Genomic DNA, 18,845 nt, shown 5'->3' with positions numbered 1-18,845 from the left:
TATAACACCAAAGAAATCTAACAGAGGAGATTAGATATGCCTCAGGTGAAATCTAGAAGCTTCTTCAAAGAGCTAAGAAAACAGATATTTTTAATTCCATTTCAGTTCAGTTCAGTCGCTCAGTCGTGTCTGACTCTTTGTAAAAGTCTTAACTTCAGATGTTCTTGACGGAACAAAAATGCATGAAACTTCTGAATAACAGACTGATTAACTCACTGAAGTACACTGACTACACAAGACAGAATTTAAAGTGAAGAAGTCAGGGTCAGTTTTATGTTTGAACAGATAGAAACAAAAAGTCACAAAATCCTATTACTTAAAATATTTTTATTTCTAAAAAAGTTTAAACCATATTAAAATTTAAATAACTGTACAGTACTTGATAATACATTTCAATAAACTGAAAAGTAAAACAAACCTATTAAATCAGTTTACTTTCCACATTTCTGTACTCTTCTGCTCCCCCAGGAGGATATAAAAATCGACAGCGAAAATGGAAAATTTAAATACAGCGTACGATATAAGGCCAAAAGAATTTCTAAAACTAAATTTCACCTAGTAATACCCTATAACTACCAGTGTGCTTACAACAGACAGGAATTTAAAACAAAACAAATCCAATTTGATTAAATCCTCAATTAACAGACGTTTTCATTTCATTTGAATAAAATAGCAACCACTGTTTTATCCAATACACCATTATCAGTCCAGAAGAAATGATCTGCCTAGTTGTGCAAAACAAGAACAGTTATCTTCTGAAAGGATGTGAGCTTTTCAAACTCAGTTCTTTTTCATCTGTGTCATAATTTCCAAAATAGTAGACAGCTCCAGTTAATGTCTTAGCAGTCCACTTCACTATGAGAGTGCATCCTCCATGAATTCATCATATAGCCACTTACAGGTATCATCTTTCGAACATTCTATGGTTTCAAAAAGGCGCAGAAAGTCTTTAGGGTACATATCTACTACTCTTACATCCTTTTTTTTTTTAATTTGCTTCAATATATGCACTGCATCAATTGGACTCAATGACCTGCAAAATAAACACAAAGTAAATCTGCTTAAATATCTTTCATAACAAAACTGGCAGTGAATGCTGATAGAGGTGGTTTCTAACCCCAATTTTAAACATCTAACAATATATGTAAATTAATCTTATTCAATTTAAGAGCCTGCATATCATAAATAGCTTTAACTATGTCTATATTCCTAAAGTTTCATGGCTTGCTGCAATGAAAAGAGCAGATTTAGGCTTTAACATGTTCTAATTGATTCTTAAGCAAAACACTAGTTTAACATTTGTCCTTCAAAAAAATTATTCTGCCCACCTGCTTCATCTTTTAACTCTCTTTGCAAAAAAATTAACTCCATTTACGTTTAGGTAGAAGTTCAGTAAGTATTCAAACAGCAGAAACTACTGTCTGTTTTCAAAGAGGAAATAATTTTTCACATTTTTGTTTAACTATTACTGTGAATAAATTAGAAGCAGATAATAAACTTATAATTTATAATTACATAAATTATAAATAAATACTGCTGCTACTGCTGCTAAGTCGTTTCAGTCATGTCCGACTCTGTGCGACCCCAAAGACAGCAGCCCACTAGGCTCCTCTGTCCCTGGGATTCTCCAGGCAAGAACACTGGAGTGGGTTGCCATTTCCTTCTCCAATGCATGAAAGTGAAAAGTGAAAGTGAAGTCGCTCAGTCGTGTCTGACCCTTAGTGACCCCATGGACTGCAGCCTACCAGGCTCCTCCATCCATGGGATTTTCCAAGCAAGAGTACTGGAGTGGGGTGCCATTGCCTTCTCCAATAAATAAATAAGCACTGCCTTATTCTGTATTGGTCTAGTGAGAAACCACCAGTGAGCCTCTGACAATAACAAGTAAACAACTGTAGTAAAATGTTTTGGAGGAAAATATTCCAATACTTTTCTGACTGTGAATGGAATCCTGGTGACGGGTATAAAAATCCTTGCAGTTCATAGCGTCTCAAAAGCTTTAGGTAGAAATACAGGGTATGACCCACAGTAGGAGGACCTGGGTGGTATAATGATTTGTGCCTACTTTGGTTAGGAAACAGAACCACCGAGGACAGGCAATGACCAGATGCAGACGGTGGGTATGCCACCACTAATGCCAGTGGCAAGGAGCCAGGTCTTCATGTAGATTAATCTCGACAAAGATAAAACAAATTTTAGGCATCCCTAGTTGTTTTTTCAAAGAAGGGGGAAAAAATTAAGCTCAGGAGAGCTTAATTGGAAAATTAAGAAAATTAACTGGAAAATTAATTTCCTTAACTGGAAAATTGTGTGGAAAATATATTTTCCTCAAAATATGTACCAGCAAAAAGGAAGTATTTTGAAGCAATATTAATAGATGAGTGAAAACATGGTCCCTCACTGTTAACGAAGCCATAAAAGATATAAAAACAAAGCTCTTAACATGAAAGCACAATTCTCACATTAAGTTGCTACTTTTGTATTTGCTTGTATAATTCTTACTTACGGTAAATGGTCTATTAGCTTGGCATTGCGTTTCATAAAACATTGTCTTAACATGTGAAAAAATACATCATAGTTAAAAGGTGTTAAGGTTCCTGTAAATAAATTTCTATGAGGAGTCAACTGAACAAAACACAGGTTTTGTTCTAATGATTCCTGCAGAGAAAGGAAAATAAAATGTATTAGTCATAAAATATTGCCCGTGAAAGACACTGTTCACTGATGCATTCAATTTACCTTTTGGAAGACAGAATCATCATAGACCCTGAGTGTCTCTAGAGCTTCTTTTTGGATGTGCCAATAAAGCAAGGCCCCAGTTGCTCTTAACCTGGGCTATTCTCCTGGGGGATGAGATAATGCCCCTCTACGGGATAAAATGTTTGCTATAAAAGGGATGGACACCCCCAGCTCTGTGTTCCTCAGCTGCAAGGCAAACCCACTGCACGCACACCACTCAACCAAGCAATTCACATTTTTCCAAGGGACACAGGGCTATGTGTCTCTGGCCAGCACTACGAAAGAGTGACAGCTTATTAACTTGTAAGCAGGGGAAAATGAAATCCTAAATGTGACACTTATATATACTGAGTCTCTTCTGTATTTGAGGCATAACAGCAAACACTAAACATAAAAAAATTATTGCCTTATAATTTTTATTTGCATTTTAAAAAATATAGGGTTAGCAAGCATGGCCTGCCTGTTTTTGTATACTACGGAACTACAAATGGTTTTTACATACATAAAGGACTCTTAGAAAACAAACAATACCAACAAATCCACAGAGGACATATGATAGACTGTATGTGGCCTGCAATCATAAAACATGTACTCTCTTTTACACAAAAAGTTTGCAACCTGCTCTAGTATATAGTGTTATACAGATTAAAATAAAAACTGTACATGACTTGATGTAACGTTAAGCTGTTTCTCCCCCCTAAAATTAATTCCTCAGAGCACAGGGAGCCTTATGCTTGAGTTCTTAGGAAATCTCACATATTAGCTAGTAATCTCTTATTTAGGCTGCCCAGGTGGCTCAGTGGTAAAGAATCCACCTGTCAAGCAGGAGACATGGGTTTGATCCCTTGGTCTGGAAAATCGCCCAGAGAAGGAAATGGCAACCCACTCCAGTATTCTTGCCTGGGAAATCCCATGGACAGAGGAGCCTGGCAGGCCACAGTCCATGGAGTCGCGAAAGAGTAAGACATGACTCAGCTACTATACAACAATCCCTTTCTTTATTAAAAAAAAATGTATATATACACATATGTAAACAAAAATACTATTTGTGGAAGGCAAGATGGCCAAAAAAGAAAATCTCAATCAGCTTTGGTTTCTGCTTTTGAATTCTTGAGGCTGAAGAATAAAAAAGCAAGGCAGTAAAATTTTTAAATATTTAGCAATTATTAACTAGGGAGGGGAATAACGTTACAATTGCAAGCATTGTTACCAAGTTTTTTGAAAGTGACTTTAAAAAGCACCTTGTAGATAGATCTGGAGTTACAGATTTTGGTTCATTTGATAAATAAGGAAGAAAAAATAACCTCCCCAATGTCAACGAATGGCTATTTGTATTTAATAGCTTAAGAAAAAATTTCCAGGAACAACACAAAAACATGGCTTCAAAAAAGTGGAAACCTCAAACCATGTGGATAATGAAGATCATGCACTTTAGAAAATCTGTTAAATATCTAAAAGTGCTTCTTAACAATTATGAACACACCAACATCAAAGACACATGTGAAATACCTGAATAAAAATTTCTCATGAAATGTAACATTTGGTTATTTCATCTTCATCTCTAAAAGTTTGAACAATTATGTTAGCCAAAACAACATTGTACCTTTTGACACTGTCAACGAGTCAATGAGAAAGTGCATTAAATGCAGGGCGTTACTCGTTTTCAGGCCATATGGATAAACACTTAGCGGTGCCAAGCCAAAATGCACCCTGTTTTGTGAGGCTCCATAAATTATGTTCACAGACAGGGGAACACCACTAAAACTACAACGATCGCTGCTTACTCTGAAGTCATGATTATTTAAAAATGGAACATTTTCCTGTTTTCCTTTAGTGGCAAGAGTGAGAAAAAAACAAAGTAGGAAGCGATTGGGAACGTCATACTGAGCTAATACACTGAGATTAGGGCATCGTTAGCATTTAATCCCAAAGTGGAACTTCTGAATTGAGTCCAAAAATTATTATAAGTAGCTCTATATAATCTAAATGGAGGATCACTTTATAACATCATCACTTTGGCACCTTATAAAGGGAAAAAAAATCTTGTTTTTAGTTTATCAAATTAGATGACTATTAAAATAACCGTATTTTCCAAATTTGAGATGTATCTTCATTTCAAAAATTAAAAAGAGAAGACAGAATCTGGGTTTAAGCCTATTATTATGCTGGCAAATAAAAGCGTCTGTCTACAATGCAGGAGACCAGGGTTCGATCCCTGGGTCGGGAAGATCTCCTGGAGAAGGAAATGGCACCCCACTCCAGTATTCTTGCCTGGAAAATCCCATGGACGGAGGAGCCTGGTGGGCTACAAGTCCAAGGGGTTGCAAAGAGTCAGACTCGACTGAGCGACTTCACTTTCACTATACAAATAGCTGAAAAATACAACTCTTTACCAAAATAATTTGAATATTTATTAAAAGCAATAAGATATATTTTTTAAAGTTCTACATATTCTAAAATTTAAAATTTCAGTAAATACAGAATACCAGGTAATGCAAAAGAAAACAAAGTATGTTACATTCAGAGGAAGAAAGGAAAAGGTATTCATTCATTCTTACCCTATGCCTTTGCTTTTCCAGCTCTCCCTTTATAGCATACGTGTCAAATAATGAGGAAGGCTCCTTGAGGGAAGATAAATTAAAAAAACACATTTCTTTCATTTCTTTTTGGACAAAGTGCCATACATCATTACCGCCTTAAAAAATGTCTTGCCTATACAGCAGAATAAATTAAAGCCAAGTCTAACTGAATTTAAGAAAAATATGTGACAGTTAAATCATACACATTTTTCTTCTCTTTTTTTTAGATAAAAGGAGGGTCAAAGGTCTATCCCAATACTGGTAACTCTATTACTTGCTTAGATAAACACGGCTGCCCTTAATATAATTATGTAAATACATTCTTAAGTTAGCAAGCATTTCTCTATTATAGGCACAATCAGTTTAGGGGCTAATAGATCAATACTGAGGATGTTTCTGTTCTACTTTAGTGGAAAAGTCACTGATATGAATATGCTGGGACATGTAAGGAGACAAACTATGTCAATTTTTAAAAGAATCATTACTTCTTTGTATCTAACTTTGGTATAAACAATTTTGTATGTGAAGCAATTTTAAAAGATGACCCAACTGAGAAATTGTGTGTGTTTGTGTGTGTGTGTGTGTGTGTGTGTGTGTATATACACATATACACACAAGAATTTATTTAATATGTGTACATACATTAAACACATATTTGGCTTCCCTGGTGGCTCAGATGGTAGAGAATCAGCCTGCAATGCAGGAGACCTGGGTTCAATCCCTGGGTCAGGAAAACCCCCTGGAGAAGGAAATGGCAACCCACTTCAGCATTCTTGCCTGGAGAATTCCATGGACAGAGGAGCCTGATGGGCTTCATGGGGTTGCAAAGAGCTGGACACAACTGAGCAATTTTCACTTTCATATACACACATTTAATTCCAAAAGAACAGCATTTGACACAGAGTTAAAAGACTAAGACATAATATTGGGTGTAAGGTTTGAAAGTCTACTGTCAAAAATGATAATTTATTACTAATTGCAGCTGCTGCTGACATAGAATGAAAAATGCAATCGTTGCCCATCAGTTCCCAGCAGTTTCATGAATGTTACCGAGAGGAGGAAGGCAGAGCAATAGCAGTAGCAGCAGGCAGTGCACAGCACACTCCCACACCTGGTCTATCTACAGTAGTTTAGGGCTCTGCAGTGGGCACAGAGGAGACCTCATTTCTATTTACCAAACTCACAGGAGAGGAAAACCTACAAGACCTTGAGAACTGGGTTTAACAACAGACCCTCTGGTAGGAGAAACATTAATATAATGGAAAACTGTTTAAAATGCTGGGTCTGGAATAACTTGTCCTTTCTGGAGGTTAATAAATGGCAAAAGTCAATATAGGGCTTTTGAAAATAAATACTGCAAAAAACAATAAAACTATCCTGAAAGCTGAAGTCCTCTGAGGGCCTCTTTGAAGCAACTAAACAAAAGTCAGGAGGAGAGAACAGCTGAGATGAAAAGCCAACAGAATGAGAAGAGATCAGTGGGGTTAAGAGAGGATTCTAGGGAAACCAAGAACTATAGCACCAAGACTGGTATGGGCAGAAAGCAGGGTCAGTGCCATGAAGGTCAAAGGCGAAAAAGATTTCTGGGAATACAGAAAAGGGATGAGAGCACTGTAGAAATAAGACAAGGTACAGAGTGATCCAAGCTAAGAACCTGGGATGCGTTGGAGGGAAAAACCAGAATTGGAACAAAAGCTAAAATCAAATGAGATCACATTCTAACGACCAAGCTTGTATTGAAGATCTTAAGGTGTTTCTGGACAGAAGCAATGAAGAGACTCCATGGAGAAACACTGTACGCGACTTTAAAATTAAACAAATATATCTTTGGAAGAACAAGGGTTCGTAGAACATTCACAGACATATCCCTAACAATAACTTGATGGATAATCTACCACAATAAAAAACAGAATGGGCAAACTATGCTATGAAAGAAATGGTATGTATCACTTTTTTCTTATACTTTAGGCCTCTATTAAAAATGCCAGACACACACATACACACGAAAGGGTAGCCACAAGTCATATGTAGCTCCTGAACACGTAAAGTGCGTCCAGTCTGAATTGGTTTTAAGTGTAAAATATACACTGGATTTTTACTATGCAAAGAAGAATGTAAATTATACAATAACCTTTTTTCACTTTTTATAACGTTACTGTTTAAAAATGTAAAATTACACATGTGGCTTGTATTATGTTTCTATTAGATAGCTCTGATCTTGCCTAAGGAAATAAACTAAAAAGGAGAATGCTCTATAATGAGATATTAAATAGCCATTAAAAACAAGAAAAATGTTTAGATAGAAGGGAAAAAAATTTTGTAATTGACTATTAGCTATCAAATTTTAAAAAAAGGTAAACTCTCCACTGTAAAAGAATAAACACTTTTACAATGAAATACGTATTTGTGACACAAAACATCGCCACAGTGCTCTATTATCTTAAATACTTGGGAAAAAAGAAATTTGATTTTTCTTCATTTACAGAAAGGCAGCCTCTTTGAAAAACAATGAACCTCTTTGTTGAAATTTAGGATTTTACTCACCGTACACAGGACCTTGATCCCACAAGCTGTTTGACCGAGCACACTTAATGACTGATACAAGGCTGGAGTTTGGGGATTTGCCGTTAGTTTCTAGTAAAAGGAAAATACACCAAAATCAACTGTCAGATCTTAATAGCATCTAGAAACGGTAATAATATCTTAATAGCGTCTAGAAATGAAAGAAAATGAGAATTAAATGCAAAATCTTAACCATTTCAAGTAAAAGTCTCCTTAAACTTTCATACTGAAATATATCATCGTGTACATTTAACATGTGAGCCTGATGGGCTACATATAGACTGAATGTAGTCCACCATGCTCCACTGTGCATGGAATTACCCTGGTATGAACACTGGAGTGGGCTGACATTTCCTACTCCAGGGGATGTTCCTGACCCAGGGATTGAATTCGCGTCTCCTGTGGCTCTTGCATTGGCAGGTGGATTCTTTACCACTGAGCCATCTGGGAAGTTCTTCTCTTTCCAGGGACAGCCACCATTTACTTACTATTTGGATCTGGGTGAGCAAATCATCTTTTCATCTCTGGACCCTGGTCCCCCACAACCCCCATCCCAATCTGTAGCTCTTAAACAAATAAGCATTTCCAGTTATCTTGGATTAAAACATGAATAACATGAAGCATTCTGAGCAGCAAAGAAACATAACTTTCAAGGACTTTAGGAGGCCCTCAGCTTTCAGAGAATAAAAAATCTACAACTATATGTTCACTACAGCATCATTCGCAACAGCCAAGAAAGAAATATAATCTAAGTGCCCACTGATAGTTCAATGGGTAAAGAAGACGGATAAAGATGGATATGTTCTTTAAAAATACGTGTGTGTGTATATATATATATAGACACATATATATACATTACACAGACACACAAAATATAACTCAGCACTAAAAAAGAATGATCTCTTGCCATTTTTGACAACAAAGGATGGATCTATAGAGTATTAAGCTATATCAAATAAGTCAGACAGAGAAAGACAAATACTGTATAATTTTATTCATATGTGAAATCTAAAAAACAAATAACAAACATAAAACAGAAACAGAATTACAGATAGAACAGAAGGTTGCCAGAGGTGAGGGGGTGTGGGAATAAATGAAATAGGAAAAAGAAATTAGCAGGCACATGCTCTCAGTTACAAAATAAATTTATCAGAGGGATGAAAGGTACAGCCTGGGAAATATAGTCAATGATACTGCATCTCTGTGTGATGACAGATGCTAACTAGACTTACCACGGTGATCATTTTCTATACATAGACATTTTAAATCACCATGTTATATATATCAGGAACTAACGTAGTGTTTAGATCAATTATACTTCAAGAAACAAATTCATACATCCCAAGAGTTCTCTTCACAAGGAAAAGTTTTTTTTTTTTTTAATTTCTATCTGTATGAGATGATGCTTAGAAGACTTATGACAATCACTTCATTATGTATATAAGTCAAAACATTACACTATATACCTTAAACTTACACAGTGCTACATGTCACTTATATCCATTGATAAAAATGGATAAACGAAAGATGGTGGGGTGGTGTAAATATACAACAGAGTTATTATTCAGCCTTAACAAGGAATGACATTCTGACATGTGCTACAATTTGGATGAACCCTAAAAAGACAGAACAGTAAGTGAAATAAGCCAGACACAAAGTGGAATACTGTACGATTCCATTTACATGAGGAACACAGACTAGTCAAATTCATAGAGGCAGAAAATACGGTTACTAGGGGTCCAGGAGATGGAGGAAGGGGAATTAGCTGCTTAGTGGGTGCACAGCTTTAGAATGGAATGATGAAGAAGCTCTGTGAAGAGACAGATGCTGGTAAGAGCTGTGCCACAAGGTGAGTGCACTCACTGCAGTGCAACTGTACACTTCAAAATAGCTACAATGGCGAACTTTAGTTACATATGTTTTATCACACAAAAACCTTTTAAAAATAAAACCTAAGGAGCGCTCTACAGAAATTTAAAAATAACCTCGGTACTCTTAAATGTCATGAGCCCAAATTAAAATCACGCAGATTAAGACTAATCTGATAAAAATCACAGTACTCTTTCAAAACAAAAACCTAATCAGGTACTTGTAACAACCTACCCGGCATTCCTTTTCAGAAATAAACAAATTTAGTTCTGCTCGTCCATATTTATAAACAGAAGAACAGGAATACAGGTCATGTAAAATTTTCCAAAGTGTGTTTCTCTCAGTTTTAGCTGGTAAGATCCCAACTACTTTTAAAGGGAAACCTGTTAAGGATACAAGCAAAAGTATTTAAATAAATTCTTAACATTTTTTTCCTATGAGTATACTTTACTGAGTCAAATTAGGTTAACAAACTATATTGTTTTAAAGTTACTTCAATGAAAACTAAGCCTTAGCATCATTCCATGATCTAGAACTTAGCCCCTACAAAATTGCTCTGATTGAATCTAGGTGACGGAAAAGCCATAATCAATTTAAGAGCAACTGCCCATAAACTATACTATGTAAATATTTACACAAATCTTAACAAACCTGGTATACTGCTAAAGAAAAACTGACAAACTCTAAGCTACTTCTCTACTGAAAGACAAAAATCACCTTTTTTCCAAGGATGTGCTTTCACTCCCAAATACTGAAAAAGCATATCTGAAGTCATAACGGGAGGGGTCACCATGCCATGATTTCTAGGGTCCAGTTTAAAGAAGTCACAATAGATCACTTCTAGTCTTCCATTCACACTGTTTCCTAAGGACTAGAGAGAGAAAGAGAGAACTTGTTTAGAAATTTTAGTGTTTAAAAATGGGAAGATGTTTTATAACAGAAAATAACAATAAAAATATTAAAGTGAAAGACAGATAGATCCAAGAGAATATTTCTAGACAGATTCAAGAGAGTATTCCATTTTTTCCCAAAACAGTTTAGTAAGTCCTTTACCAAACAAACATGGCCCATTCTGTAGGTCACTCTCTAGCTTCTTCTTAATTTTTCCTTTACTTTTCCTAAAGTCAGAGCCAGCAACAGAAGGAAAGCTCCTTGCCTGCTAGAAGACAAAAAATATACCTCAATCTTTTTACTGCCCATACGTTTTTCACCTGGCAGTGCTTGAGAACTTACTAGTGAGAGGAAGTATTAGCTACTGACTCTACAAACTTAATTCGAAGTTACTAAAAATCAAACAGAAGAAAGCAACATTTTGATGTGCACACTGAGGTTCTCATGCACAAAAAATTCTACAGGTATTTACAAGGTTTCAGTGAATCTTCAATTTAAAGTTATGAGTTAAAAGAAAAAACTAAGCTTTCTTAACTGTTTGAATTCAACCTATAAATATGACTCTATTTCTAAATTTAGCATTTAATGATTACTTTCAAGAGGACCCTTAAAAAAAACTAGTGATAGAAAAAGGCACAGAGCTGGGAGTGGAAACAATACATTTTGGTCATGATAATTTTGAGACACCTATAACGTGACTTAAGTGGAGATGCAGGTAGGAAGTTGTAGACCTGGATACTGAAGTACAGGTTGAAGACATAAATGAACTAAGACACAGTTTACCACAAAAGCCTTAGGAAGTGTGCCTTTGGAAGCATAACTATAAACAAACCAAGTGGAGGTGATGGAATTTCAGCTGAGTTATCTCAAATCCTACAAGATGATGCTGTTAAAAGTGCTGCACTCAATATGCCAGCAAATTTGGAAAACTCAGCAGTGGCCACAGGACTGGAAAAGGTCAGTTTTCATTCCAATCCCAAAGAAGGGCAACACCAAAGAATGTTCAAACTACCGCACAACTGCACTCATCTCACATTCTAGCAAGGTAATGCTCAAAATCCTTCAATCGAGGCTTCAACAGTACGTGAACTGAGAATTTCCAGACGTTCAAGTTGGATTTAGAAAAGACAGAGGAACCAGAGATCAAATTGCCAGGATTCATTGAATCATAGAAAAAGCAAGGATATTCCAGAAAAACATCTACTCTGCTTCACTGACTACACTAAACCCTTTTGACTGTGTGGATCACAACAAAATGTGGAAAATTCTTAAAGAGATGGGACTACCAGACCACCTGGCCTGCCTCTTGAGAAATCTGTATGCAGGTCAGGAAGCAACAATTAGAAGCGGACATGGAACAACAGACTGTTTCCAAATTGGGAAAGGAGTACTTTAAGGCTGTATATTGTCACCCTGCTTATTTAACTTCAATGCAGAGTGTATCATGCAAAACACTGGTATGGATGAAGTGCAAGCTGGAATCAAGACTGCTGGGAGAAATATTAATAACCTCAGATATGCAGATGACACCACCCTTATGGCAGATAGTAAAGAGGAACTGAAGAGCCTCTTGATGAAAGTGAGAGAGCAGAGTGCATCCAGTCCCATCACTTCATGGCAAAGAGATGGGGAAACAATGGAAACAGTGGCAGACTTTATTTTCTTGGGCTCCAAAATCACCGTGGACTATGATTGCATCCATAAAAATAAAAGACAACTGCTCCTTGGAAGAAAAGCTATGACCAACCCAGATAACATATTAAAAAGCAGAGACATCACTTTGCTGACAAAATCTGTCTAGTTAAAGCTATCGTTTTTGCTGTAGTCATATATGGATACGAGAATTGGCCCGTAAAGAAGGCTGAGCACCGAAGAATAGATGCTTTCGAATTGTGGTACTGAAGAAGACTCTTGAGTCCCCTGGACAGCAAGGAGATCAAACCAGTCAATCCTAAACAAAATCAACCCTGAATATTCACTGGAAGGACTGATGTTGAAGCTGAAGCTGCAATACTTTGGCCACCTGTTGTGAAGAGCTGACTCAGTGGAAAAGACCCTGATGCTGGGAAAGACTGAGGGCAAGAGGAGAAGGGGGAGACAAGAGGATGAGATGGTTGGATGACATCACTGACTCAATGGAAAACAGTTTGATCAAACTCTGGGAGATAGTGAAGGACAGAGGAGCCTGGTGTGCTGCAGTCCAGGGGTCGCCAAGAGTGGACACACCTGAGCGACTGAATAACCACCACAAAAGATGATGTCTCTTCTACTGAATACACATAGCTATTTCTTCAACAATAGTCTTCACAATTCAAATGAGATATAACTCCATCTATTTAAATAAAAACAAAATTAAAGAGTAGTTGATTTACACAAGTTGTGATGATTTATCATTATAGAACACAATTTACAACATGTGTATCTCTAGCACATCCAAAGAGGAAAACAAATTGTTCCTGTTTGAAACACTATTAATGTGGAATCTGAGAATTTTATCAGGGGAGTGGACTAGGGGAGAGAAGGATTTTAAATTTAGGTAAACATGCTGAGTCAAGCATTAACCTTGAAAATCCTTTTAGTTTTTAGTACAACTGAGAGCCTTTAGGTGGCTAGAAGCACTGCTTGCTAAGAGCACCACTTAAGGCTCTGATTTAGGGTTGCAAAGGTTCTATTTAATTACTTCTCTTTTATTCTGGCACATACATATGAATTCACTCGAAACTTTGAATGGCTCTTCACTTTCAGTTCAGTTCAATTCAGTCACTCAGTCGTGTCCAACTCTTTGCGACCCCATGGACTGCAGCACACCAGGCCTCCCTGTCCATCAACAGAGCATCTTTTAATTTCTTGGCTGCAGTCATCATCTGCAGTGATTTTGGAGCTCAAAAAGATAGTCTGTCACTGTTTTCCCATCTATTTGCCATGAAATGATGGGACCAGATGTAATGATCTTAGTTTTCTGAATGTTAAGTTTTAAGCCAACTTTTTCACTCTCCTTTTTCACTTTCATCAAGGGACTCTTTAATTCTTCACTTTCTGCCATAAGGGTGGTGTCATCTGCATATCTGAGGTTACTGATATTTCTCCCGGCAAACTTAACTTCAGCTTGTGCTTCTTCCAGCCCAATGTTTCTCATGATGGACACTGCCTAGAAGTTAAATAAGCAGAGTGACAATATACAGCCTTGATGTACTTCATTCCCAATTTGGAACCAGTCTGTTGTCCCATGTCCAGTTCTAACTGTTGCTTCCTGACCTGCATACAGATTTCCCAAGAGGCAGGTCAGGTGATCTGGAATTCCCATCTCTTTAAGAATTTTCCACAATTTGTTGTGATCCACACAGTCAAAGGCTTTTCTTAGTCAATAAAGCAGCAATAGATGTTTTTCTGGAACCCTCTTGCTTTTTTGATGATCCAACGGATGCCGGCAATTTGAACTCTGGTTTCTCTGCCTTTTCTAAATCCAGCTTGAACATCTGGAATTTCATGATTCACATACTGTTGAAGGCTGGCTTGGAGATTTTGAGCACTGTTCAGTTCAGTTCAGTCGCTGAGTCGTGTCCGACTCTTTGCGACCCCATGAATCGCAGCATGCCAGGCCTCCCTGTCCATCACCAACTCCCGGAGTTCACCCAGACTCACGTCCATCGAGTCAGTGATGCCATGCAGCCATCTCATCCTCTGTCGTCCCCTTCTCCTCCTGCCCCCAATCCCTCCCAGCATCAGAGTCTTTTCCAATGAGTCAACTCTTCACATAAGGTGGCCAAAGTTTGAGCACTACTTTACTATCATGTGCTGCTGCTGCTGCTAAGTCGCTTCAGTCGTGTCTGACTCTGTGCAACCCCAGAGACAGCAGCCCATCAGACTCCCCCGTCCCTGGGATTCTCCAGGCAAGAACACTGGAGTGGGTTGCCATTTCCTCCTCTAATGCATGAAAGTGAAAACTCAAAGTGAAGTCGCTCAGTCGTGTCTGACTCCTAGCGACCCCATGGACTGCAGCCTACCAGGCTCCTCCGTCCATGGGATTTTCCAGGCAAGAGTACTGGAGTGGGGTGCCATTGAGATGAGTGCAATTGTTGCAGTAGTTTGAGCATTCTTTCACATTGCCTTTGGGATTGGAATGAAAACTGACCTTTTCCAGTCCTGTGGCCACTGCTGTTTGTTTTCCAAATTTGCTGGCATATTGAGTGAAACACTTTCACAGCATCATCTTTCAGGATTTGAAATAGCTCAACTGGAATTCCATCACCTCCACTAGTTTTGTTCGTAGTGATGCTTCCTAAGGCCCACTTGACTTTGCATTCTAGGATGTCTGGCTCTAGGTGAGTGATCACACCAATGTGGTTATCTGGGTCATGAAGATCTTTTTTGTAGTTCTGTGTACTCTTGCCACCTCTTCTTAATATCCTCTGCTTCTGTTAGGTCCATACCATTTCTGTCCTGTATTGTGACCATCTTTGCATGAAATGTTCCCTTGGTATCTCGAATTTTCTTGAAAAGATCTCTAGTCTTTCCCATTCTATTGTTTTCCTCTATTTCTTTGCACTGATCATTTAGGAAGGCTTTCTTCTCTCTCCTTGCTATTCTTTGGGAACTCTGCATTCAAATGGGTATAACTTTCCTTTTCTCCTTTGCCTTCACTTCTCTTCTTTTCTCAGCTATTTGTAAGGCCTCCTGAGACCACCATTTTGCCTTTTTACATTTCTTTTTCTTGGAGATAGTCTTGATCACTGCCTCCTGTACAATGTCACGAACCTCCATCCATAGTTCTTCAGGCACTCTATCAGATCTAATCCCTTGAATCTATTTGTCACTTCCGCTGCATAGTCGTAAGTGATCTGATTTAGGTCATATCTGAATGGTCTAGTGATTTTCCCTACTTTCTTCAATTAAGTCTGAATTTGGCAATAAGGAGTTCATGATCTGAGCCATAGTCAACTCCTGGTCTTGTTTTTGCTGACTGTATAGAGTTTTCCCATTTTTGGCTGCACTTTATAATGAGTTAAAGGCTGGGCTCAAGCTATTGCTAAGGGGAAGAGGGAATGGAGACTTAAGACATTTCAATTTTGCACTTCTATTTACAGTTTCAGAAATATTTTCAAGGGTAGTCTTACATTCTCTCAAGAAATACTGTGTGTGAGGAATTCTCCAGACCCTATTTATCCTTTTTTCATTGATTCAATTGTTTTGAGACTGTTACTTTGACCTTATAGAAAACCATTGTGTTACAGGATAACAAACTGTAAACAGGACATGTTAATGCCATCTGTAGTTCAGTTCACTTCAGTGATTCAAATGGGTACATCTTTCCTTTTCTCCTTTGCCTTTAGCTTCTCTTCTTTTCTCAGCTATTTGAAAGGCCTCCTCAGATAGCCATTTTGCCTTTCTTTTTCTTGGGGATGGTCTTGATCATTGCCTCCTATACAATGTCATGCCTCCGTTCATAGTTCTTCGGGTACTCTGTCTATCAGATCTAATCCCTTGAATCTGTCACTTCCACTGTATAATCATAAGGGATTTGATTTAGTTCATACCTGCATGGTCTAGTGATTTCACCTACTTTCTTCAATTTAAGTTTGAATATTGCAATAAGGAATTGATGATCTGAGCCACAGTCAGCTCCCGGTCTTATTCTTGCTGACTGTATAGAGCTTCTCCATCTTTGGCTGAAAAGAATATAATTAATCTGATTTTAGCATTGACCATCTGGTAATGTCCATGTGTAGAGATTTGTCTTGTGTTGTTGGAAGAGGGTGCTTACTATGACCAGTGCATTCTCTTGGAAAAACTCTGAACATGTAGAGTAATCTTCAAAAGTAGGCACCCTTCTAAATACCAAAATAAAAGCTATCTTGTTTTTAATTTCCAGGTTGAAATTACAGATGGCTTTGTTTACTTAATCACATTCAAGATCTTGAATCTCTGAACAATTTTGTGTGTCCTTTTTCTCGTCATGTTTTTGGACTTTCAGCAGATTAAACATCAATTACATAACATGATTATAATCTTGGTTTTTTTCAGTTGTAGAAAAACAACCATCTAATGTGTTGTATGGTTTTATTTTCCTGAATTGAACCAAATGATTTATAAAAGAAGGAAAGAAAGGAAAGAAAAAAAGAAAAAGAGGCTGGCAATGAGGCCAGGAATTTCCACTTTACTGTTTACTGAACTTGTCAGCCATACATGAAGCTGAATTCACTAAAAAATCCATTTGGATAATACCTTTACTCCACGGAGTTTTATAAGAATACATCAAACTTCTCCAGCCTCTGAGTCCTTAAGTCCTGAAGTCCAGGGTTAGCATAGTCCCATTAACCTAATACTAGCAACTAGATTCTAAGCTCCCTTCCAAGCCCCTTCTAAGAAAGAAGAGGCACAGGATAGTCCACTAGTGATGAGGAAACAAGCCTAGAGACACCAGTTATACATTTTGTTCAAAGTCACCCACATGTAGCAGAGCTAGAATTAGGAAAAAAAAGTTTGAATCCTATCTTTCAGTCATTCAGCAATCATTGATACTTACTCTGTTCTATCCATTGAGAGTAAGGAGATATTCATGGCATAGCCTGTAAGAGTGATTCTTTAAAAATAATCTGTGTGCTTAATTTTACTTCCCTAAAACACTGGAATGTAGCTGACTGAACAATAAATTATTTTTAAAAACAAAAATATACCTTCAATTCTGGAATAAAATTTTTGTCACTTTCAAGGGCAATCACTCTGGCACCACTTTCAAGCAATGCTCGGGTGAGTACTCCAGGACCTAGCACATTAAAAGAACGAAAAGTTTATTTGCAAAAGAAACACCATAATCTTTTTCAATATCAAAGAAATTAGATGTTTTACCTGTATGATCTAATTTTAATTCTCACAACATCCCCAACGTAGATATTACACTCCTTATTTACATATAAAGAAATCGGGGATTAGACAGTCACTTTACTTCAACATCAAAACCGGTACGTGGTGCTGCATGGCTCTGAAAGCATTTCGTCAAAGAGTGAAAAACCTGCGCTCTTAATTACAATGTTCCACTACCTCTCAAGAAAAAAAACAAACAAAAAAGCTTGCCTCTAGCTTACCAGTTACTATTGGCTATCCGGATATTTTAATAGCAAAGGTACTGCGAAACCTAAACAGAACTTGAGAAAGAACTGGCAACCCACTCCAGTATTCTTGCCGGGAAAATCCATGGATGGAGGAGCCTGGTGGGCTACAGTCCATGGGGTCGCAAAGAGTCGGACACGACTGAGCAACTTCACTCCACTTCACTTCAAACAGAACTTGACTGCTCGTGATAGGAAATGGTGCTTTAAAAAAAATTATTCTTCAGTAAGTCTATAAATCTTGTGTTCCCAGCATCCTGCTACGGTCTATGGAAAATGCACTAAAGAGATGAAAAGTTCTTTGGGGAAGATAGTGAAATCTAAGAGCACGTTTTATCAAAACATTTTGTAAAGTGCAAATTGATACAGAAATATGGGAAGTCAGGATTAACACAGACCATAAAGTTCCTTAAACGAAGGGGTCATGTTTCTGACAGTACGCAGACGTGAAAATGCAGTCCGCGAGGGACTCACCTGGATTGCACTCCAGGATTAGCTGGCCAGCTTTTCGTTTTCCCCGCAGCACGCGCACCACGGTCTCAGCCACTCTCGGACTGGTTACGTACCGCTTGGTCTCGGAACGGGACTTGTACAGGCGCGAGGACAATTTCCCAAATTCCACATCGGGCTTCAGTTGCGTATGAAAGTCATACAAGCCACGACAGTTCTCTGCCGGGACGTCCTTCCACCTCGCCACTCCGGAATTCAAAACGCAAAATCGCGCAGCGCGGGTAAACGCTGAAAGCGTCAGCCGAGAGGGAATTCCCGCCCCCGGGACCCACATTCTCACCCTCTAAGGCCTGTCCCAGGGTCACCCAGGATCGTTACATTGTCGACGAACTCCATACAAGGCACACCCCACGTGCCACTTAGCCCTACTCCAGGACTAGGCCGGCGGAAGTAAACACTCCACCCTGTGCCTGCGAATGACCTCTCCGTCTTGCCTTTGCCGTCACTTCCGATTCCGTGCCGGCGCAGACGCCGGAGGACTGCGAGTGGACGGCCGGGGAGAGAGAAGGCCCGTCTAGGCGGTGTCTGAACTGGGACTCTATGGTCGTCTGCCCTCTGTGCCTCCTCTCTAGCCGTCCGCGCTCTATGC

General features: G+C 38.3%; 1 protein-coding gene across 1 annotated transcript; it reads right to left on the bottom strand.

The window, feature by feature from the left end:
• Positions 1 to 307: 307 nt before the first annotated feature.
• Positions 308 to 18,688, bottom strand: TFB2M (transcription factor B2, mitochondrial). The gene is given in 8 exon segments (NM_001038127.2): positions 308 to 1,033; positions 2,507 to 2,658; positions 5,298 to 5,360; positions 7,863 to 7,952; positions 9,984 to 10,132; positions 10,467 to 10,620; positions 17,315 to 17,403; positions 18,221 to 18,688. Coding segments are annotated over 8 exon segments (1,185 nt in total). The 5' UTR covers positions 18,531 to 18,688; the 3' UTR covers positions 308 to 855.
• Between the last annotated feature and the right edge of the window lie 157 nt (positions 18,689 to 18,845).

The sequence above is a fragment of the Bos taurus genome, chromosome 16, assembly GCF_002263795.3.
Source record: "Bos taurus isolate L1 Dominette 01449 registration number 42190680 breed Hereford chromosome 16, ARS-UCD2.0, whole genome shotgun sequence".
NCBI classification, from domain to species: domain Eukaryota; kingdom Metazoa; phylum Chordata; class Mammalia; order Artiodactyla; family Bovidae; genus Bos; species Bos taurus.
This window is presented reverse-complemented; position numbering and strand designations above follow the sequence as displayed.